The sequence below is a fragment of the Labrus mixtus genome, chromosome 9 (assembly GCF_963584025.1).
Source record: "Labrus mixtus chromosome 9, fLabMix1.1, whole genome shotgun sequence".
Lineage (NCBI taxonomy): Eukaryota > Metazoa > Chordata > Actinopteri > Labriformes > Labridae > Labrus > Labrus mixtus.
In genome coordinates, this window is record NC_083620.1 from 30,125,602 (window position 1) to 30,133,482 (window position 7,881).

Here is a 7,881-nt window from a genome sequence, read left to right on the forward strand (position 1 = left end):
AATCCTCAAGGACTTTCGTTAGGCACACTGAAGAACATCAAGTTTGTTTGGTAAGTTTCTATCTGCAGAACAGAGTCTTTGTTTTTCTTATTGTCCTTGTAGCGTTATTAAGTTATTAAGATGTTATATCTTTATTTAACCTCGGATTCAAAAAGGGGCACCACTTCCTGTTAAAGGAAGAAAATAACTTTAATGGTATAAGTTAATTAATTAATCAGTCAGTTTCATATCTTGAAAGAAGTAAGTTCTGGAAATGTTAAACAAGAGAAAACACACAGACAAAGTCCTGAATTTTATGTGTAAAATTTAATATAAAAAGGGGTAAACAATAATGTATAGATGAAACAGATAAAGAATATGATTATTATGATCAGGATAATGCAATTATAATGTATGGTGACATTATATATTTAGTAATGAGATAAAACGCAGTATTATTTGAATGACTTGATCAGAAAATGGTCAAAAAGAAAAAGTTGATAGAGGAATTTTGGGATTCTATTTGGATTTAAAGGATGGCTCTGAATAGACACGACTCAAGACTCAATCTTCCAACACCCCTTGCCACCAGCAGTCTTACTGTGAGATGTGTTCAATTGAACTCCGCCGGCTGGTCCCACGTTTCAGTCTCTGGCAAGCGGTTCTTTTCAGGCCCAGAGAGGTCCACGGGCCAGATTAGATGCCTTGACACCTGAGTCGGAGTGTGCAGCTGGGATGGAGATTGTACGTCGGTTCAGCCGTCGTCTCAGAAGCTCCAAGAGGATCCAACAGGAAACAATATTAAAGAGTCTTTTGATACGTCGATTTCCAATTCAGATTAACCGGATGGCCGTCTCGATGAATCCAAATTAAGTAATTGGCGTTCAAAATTGAAGAGCAAAGACTTTGGAGAAGAAAGTTCAAAAACCTTGCTGGAGCCAGAAAGAATTGATGTTCCAAAAATTGTGCGTGAAAAAGAAAGTTCGGCAGAGACTCGTCTCTACGGCACAAACTTAAAAGAAGTGATTCGGACCGAAGTCCGAAGAGAAGAGAGCAAGAGCTGAAGCTCTAAACTTCAAGAAACCAAAACTAAAAAGAACCCAAAGATCTGAGCTCAGTGTGAACTCTTATCACCTGGATGGGAGGAGGGGGGTCTGCAGGAGAAGAGGGGTGCCGCCCACGGGTGACTCCCATTCTGACTGGAGGACAATTGTTTAAACTAAACCGAGTTTACTCAATAAGATTAAGAATAAGAATCTAAACATATATACGTCACCATACATTCATTTCGATATTATTTCTATCAGATCCACGTTGATGTAGGTTCATGTCATATATTTAAACAAACATTTCTATCAGATTCATGTTGAGATGAAAATCACACCATCTGGGAACATCCTCAGTTAATCCCATCCTGTAGGTGAACAAAAACATGTTATACAGTCAGCATTCTTAATAAGACATATTAATAAAGTAGATATAATAACACCTTCTATAGCTAATATCAAAGAGTATGCTTTATAACACGTCTAAATGTATAATTATGAAGGTTACGTATTCATGGATATTCTAACACTAGATGGCAATAGAGCTCCACGTCAAATTCCTATTAAATATAATATAACTCTTATTCCTGTTCTGAAGATCAGATTTTGAGTTTAAAAAGATGATTATAATACATTCAATGTGACAATTACAAATATCTAGATGAAGAAAGACATAAATGTTCATTTGATGCAGAATTGAAAGCTGTGGTTTAATTCAGTTCTTCAGCAGTCCTTCAACAGATGGTCAATTTTACGACTTTGCAGAGACTGGTTTCGGTCACAGTTCATGTCTTTGGGGTCAATTCGTAGATAGCAGAGTGTTCTGTTTCCGCTCGATTGTTTATTCCAGCTGTTGTAAAAGTTCATAATATCCTGTCTGAGAGGGAGACTTAAATCATTGATCAGTTCCTTTGTTCCTTGGTAAAAGTAATGTTAATCCACAGTCCTGAGTCCTGCAGGAAGAGAGGTTGTATAGAGGTTATAACGGCTACATCCTGAAAACATAAATCTGATAAGTTGTGCGCCCCATGTACGCTGGCGATAGTCCTCAAAGCTAGTGGCCCGGGTTGGAGTCCCAGATGCGGATCCTATCCAGCATGTTATAACCAACTATCTCTCAGAAAGTCACATTTTACCCCCAACATATTTCATCATATGGAGAATGAAACACCTTAAGATTAGATGACTTGGAGAACAATGATGTCAAAAAGACAATCTGACAGAAGAAGAATGATCATCACTTTATTTGGTTCTCACAAATCTGAAGAAATTTTAAATCACCCATAGAACAACCGAACACCTGAATGATAGAACAGAAGACAGGGGAGTGTGGTGGTGACAAGAGCCCGAGCAATGTGAATCAAACTTGACTAAAATAGCACACTGAAAGGGCCGTCTCCTGGTAGTGAGAATCACACTTTCTCATACACACTGATGATTTACTCTAACAGGTCGCTCCTGTCTGCTGCTGAGAGAAGGAAAGCTTCCTTCCCGGTACGAGTCATTAGTGAATCCAGTCAGACGGACGGGCAGGAGCAGCAATAGATCCTCAGAAGTCATCAGTGTGTCAGGGACTGTTTGTAAAGCTGCCGAATGTCAAAGCACACAGATCCATACTCTGTGATATCCCATTAGAAATAAGAATCTTTCTTCACAACTATCTCACTGATCAAGCGATGAGTTGGAGTTCCACGAGGTTTCCTTTTTAGAAAAATAAAATCTGATTGACCAACACAGATTTTTTGGGGGGCTTTTATTGTTGAAACATGACAGTAGAGGAAAGAGTCAGAGATCAGAGAGAGAGAGAGAGAGAGAGCGGGAAACGACATCCGGGAAATGAGCCACAGGTCAAATTCGGGCCGGGGCCGCCCGCTTGGAGGAATACAGCCCCGTACATAGGGCGAACACACTAACCACTACGCTACCGGCACCCTGACCTACTCAGCCTTAATATAGATGAACGTTGAATTACTAAACAGCTGAAGATGGCTTAACAGAAGTCAAACTGTATGAACAGATCAGGATAAATAATCATCTCGAGTCTAATTTTAAGATATTTGTTGGGGTGTAAACCTGGATGATCATTTTCTATGTTTGGTCACTGAGTTTCCCGAAAGAACAGACTTTTAAAGACCAAACGTATTTTAGACATCTGAAATCCGTACAGCAAAGGGTTAACAAGTGGTTGGCCTGTGAGCCAGTATAAGGACAAAAAAACACGCAACACATTTGGTAAATTGTAAAGGTTAAACCTGCTCTGGACGATCTCAAAGAAACAGCCGCAGGAGAAGTTGAGCAGAGAGGCCAGGTGAGGCGTGCAGGTGCTGACGGCTTTCTGCCTCGTCTGCTTGAATCCACAGAAACACACGTGGAGGATCCGGATGTACGTGTAAATGATTAGAACGATAAGACCAAAGATCACCGTAAACGTGTGACTAAATCCAAACACATTATTGAGCGTGGTGTCAGAGCACGCCAGTTTGACCACATAATAGCTGTCACAATAAACTTTGTTGATGATGTTCCCACACAGCTGCAGAGGAAAAGTCATACCAAACACGATGACAGCTTCGATAAAGAATGGGTACAGCCAGATCAGAGCAGTGAGCATAGAAATCTTATTGGGGGTCATACGTGTGTTATAAAGTAGAGGATAACAAATAGCAAGATACCTGTCATAAGACATGATTGCTAAAGTAAAAAACTCGACTCCCCCGTAAGAGTACAAGCAGAAGATCTGCAGGAAACAGAGAGGAGCAGACACAGTGTGAACGTCTGAGACAATCTGAACCAGGAGGAGAGGAAACAAACCTGTGCTACCAAACAGCTCATTTACAAACAGGCTGCACAGGAAGATGTACATGGGTTCATGAAGACTTCTGTTCATACAGATCAGCACGATGAGGAACAGGTTAGCACAGATTATTAAAACATACAAAGTCAGAGTTATCAGGAAAAAAATATATTTGAGAAGCCCTGTTTCCATGTAGGCTCCCAGAGTGAAATATGAGCCATGTGTGGAGTTGATCATGATTCAAATCATGTAGAGGATGAACATGGAGAAGTCATACGGTGTTCCTACTGCACAACAAAAGCCATGTTCGTATTTCAAAACATAGTATCAAGTGAACCTTTGAGTCACCGAAACAACACATGAACCTTTTCTCATTCAGATGACTGTGTGTGACAGGGACTGAACACCGATCTGCTCACATGCTGCAGTCTCCGAGTCTCTCCCTTCAACTGAGCAGAGTCTCTTAAAATGTAACCACGTCTTCTCCTCCGCTCGTCGTCCCTCCTACAGGGATGCAGGGAGCTCCGCAGAGGGGATGAGGACATGACGTCTCTCACTCCAGATTTCCACCTTCAGTTTCTGATGATGAGCTGTCATCACCACAGCTGTGGATCTCTGGATTTCACAGGACGACGATCAAATCTGAATCTGACAACAACTTTACTTTTCTTTATTGAACTGAGAAAAAGGAAAAACATGTCCCTGTTTATTTGTACAAACAACGTCTAGAGAAAGAGCTGAAGTGTGAATCACACACCTTCCCAGGTGTCTCACTCTGATGGTGATTTATGTGTCCGATATCAATAACAGACGTCTTCTGTACGTCTCACCTCACCTGCTTGGCAAAAGTCTGCTGACAGAATAAACAGACAAAAAGTCTCCACCATGAGACAAACACAGGTCGAAGAGTGACGCTGATTATTTATCCTTTCCTAGTTTCAATGTGACCAGCACATGTGAAAATCTTGTCACAATCAGACGTCAGTTGTGTTTGCCACTTGTTCTGCATTCAATCTCGTTGAACTTTCTTTCTTTTGGGCCTTTATGCTTTCATTAGATACGATGGCCGTTTCCTGTCTTCCTGAGAGACAGGAAACGTTGGGAGGTGTGTGAGTGAGGGGTGACGTGCAGCAAAGGGCCGAGTTCGGATTTGAACCCATGGCTGCTGAGACGTCGACTGCAGGCTCTGTACATGAGGTGCATGACAGAAACGTGGCAGGGGGGCCAACATTACCTCTGAGTGAAGCGTCATCCTGTCTTTAGTAAAAGGAGAAAGACTTGTACGATATGAAGAGAAACCTGATTATGTCAGCCCAATCGTCAAGGGCAGGATAACACACGTCGCCCTGGCCACTACACTCAGGGTAAGCCTGACTTGGCTAGCGCATACAAGGCCATGTGCATCCCCCTAACCCCTCTTCACAGGCTTTGTCCAATGGAAGTTCAGAGAATTATAGGCCTGACTGTAAAATGCAGGCTAAAAAAGAGCTCCTATTTTGGCTCCCGTTGTCAACAAGTCCACTGAATAGTTTGTCCCAATATACGGGAGGGGGCCTTTTGTTAAAAATTCTTGATTAATGCAACAAACTAGTTCATTGAGAAAGTTGCCCTGGTTGCATCATTATGTTGAACAACATACTACACAAACTAAGCCACAGCTTGATGTCGGCTTTTAATAAACAACAAGCAAGAAAAGTAAATCTTGAAAAGACAAGAGAACTTTTCCTCAAGAAAAATCTCTTTTAGGATTAAAAATTCAGATTACTGTGCATTAACAGTGCAATAAAGCTGGTTTTATTGAAGGCCTCACACGGGGCACCATTTGTTGGGGTTTTATCTAGTCAAATGTGGTTATATAATTAATAATTGTTTTTAATTAATTATTAATATAAATAACAATATTATTAAACTATGTTTAATTAACTTGGGGGCACCACTCTGAGATCAGACAACAAATAACCAAATATCACAAAACTCAGTCTCAAATTAGTGAATTTATTACTAATATTATTAATAATTAATAACCTGTATTTGATATATTGAAGGCGTGAAATCCATGCACAAAGCTCTCACACCCAACTTATATCACAATGCAAGTACACCAGTAATCACAAACAACTGCACTCTTAAATTATATTATTATATTATTATTATCGTTGTTCAGCGGACATTGGGTACGTCGCAGGCAACACGTCCAACTTATTAAAGCATTTGATAAGGTTGATTGAGGTTCTTATGTCGACAGAGGGAAATATTATTGGTTCTGCGATGAAACTATACTGTCCCAGATGTGATTAGGTTTATAAAGTGCTCAAAGGGAATTCAAAAAACTGTTGGCTTAATAAACTAAAAGGTGTCACTGTAATTAAAAATATATATTTTTTTTACATATAGGCTATATTAAAAGAATACTTCACCCATTTGCATTAAGCTTTGTATCATTAGAAACCTGGTAGTATTTTTGAATGGTCCTGCATCCTAAGTCTGAAAAAGAGCTTCCAGTGACGCAAAATGACGATTTTTGCGTCACTGGAAGCTGTTGCATTTAGCAGGGTGAAACTACAACGCTAGTTCCTCATATTTTCGACCACTGAAGCTACAGACCAATCACAGATCAGTGGGTGGGAACTCACTCCCAGAATCAAAACTTAACGTCCGCCATATTGCTTGGAAGCTATGCTAACAGGCTCTATGGAGAAAGCTGATAATGGCGAAAAAATATAAATATGAGATGGCTTCCGCCGCCAGGCCGGTCTTGTGCAATCGCAGCAGAATATGCAGTTACCTGGCTTTTTCCATTAGCTGTTGATGAAAGCACAGACAACATGGATACAAGGCGACTATCTATTTTTATAAGAGGCGTGAAGGCAGACTTTACTGTCAGTGAGGAGCTCTTGGATGTAGCTGCCATGCATGGAACGACAACGGGGAGGGACATTTTTGATGCGGTGGAGAAGTCCGTATGTAAAACTGAATTATCCTGGGAAAAGTTTGTGGGGCTAATTCTGATGGCGCACCTGCCATGTGTGGAGAAAAAACAGGCTTGGTTGGATGAGTGAAGGAGAAAATGCAAGAAAGTAACTGCCCCACACCTCTGACAACTTCATGCATAATCACTGCATTATCCACCAAGAAGCTCTGTGTGGAAAGGTTTTGGATTATATAAGGACCACTGTCATGAAGACAGTAAACTTCTTTCGGGCGCATGGCCTGAATCACCGCCAGTTCCAGCTGTTTTTGAAGGAGGTGGGCTTTGAGCATGGAGATGTGCCGTACCATACCGAAGTAAGGTGGTTGAGTAGGAACGCGGTCCTCAAACGATTTTTTTAGCTTAAGGAAGAAATTGCTCTTTTCATGCTCAGTAAAGGAAAGCCCTTGGATGAACTGTCAGATCCAAACTGGCTGTGTGATTTTGCTATGTTGTGTGACATAGTAGAGCCCCTCGCCCAACTGAATCAGAAGCTGCAGGGACGCAAACAAGTCATTACGCAGATGTCCGACATGAACATAACTTTTCAGTGTAAGCTGCACCTATGGAAGTCCCAACTTGAACAGGACAATCTTGCCCACTTTGGTGCTTTTTCATGCTCTCGGTTGGCTACCAAAGTGAACCGGTTAATTCATGAATTTGACCAGCGCTTCTCTGATTTTAGAACGCAGTACTCAGGCTTTGCCATCTTTGCCAATCCGTTCACCGCCGGTGTCCACAGTGCGCCCCATCTCCTTCAAATGGAGTTCATTCAGCTTCAAAGCAATAGTGTCCTGAGAGCAAAGTTCCAGGATGCTGCAATCGAGGATTTTTACCGTCTACTGCCCCCTGCTTTGATGCCACAGCTCCAACTTCATGCTGCCTGTGTTCTGTTCATGTTTGGGAGCACCTACCTGTGCAAAAAGAAGTTTTCAAAAATGAATCTAAACAAGACCAAGCACAGATCACGCATCACCGATGACAACCTCCACGCTGTTTTACGGATTGCTACAGCACAAAACCTAAAGCCAGACCTTGATGGACTGACCACAGGAAAACGGTGTCAGACATCTGGCCAGAGAACAAATAGGTAA

General features: G+C 41.4%; 1 protein-coding gene and 1 pseudogene across 1 annotated transcript; one reads left to right on the forward strand and one right to left on the reverse strand.

Annotated features, from left to right (window-relative positions):
* Positions 1 to 2,477: 2,477 nt before the first annotated feature.
* On the reverse strand, positions 2,478 to 4,314 carry LOC132980948 (olfactory receptor 5P62-like). The gene has a single exon (XM_061047335.1). The coding sequence runs from the start codon at positions 4,054 to 4,056 to the stop codon at positions 3,124 to 3,126; it is 933 nt and encodes a 310-aa protein (XP_060903318.1). The 5' UTR covers positions 4,057 to 4,314; the 3' UTR covers positions 2,478 to 3,123.
* A 2,231-nt stretch (positions 4,315 to 6,545) lies between these two features.
* On the forward strand, positions 6,546 to 7,881 carry LOC132979974 (general transcription factor II-I repeat domain-containing protein 2-like; annotated as a pseudogene).

Coding starts and splice junctions, on each gene's coding strand:
- LOC132980948 (XM_061047335.1), bottom strand. CDS start 4,056: ATGATCAACTCCACACATGGCTCATATTTCACTCTGGGAGCCTACATG.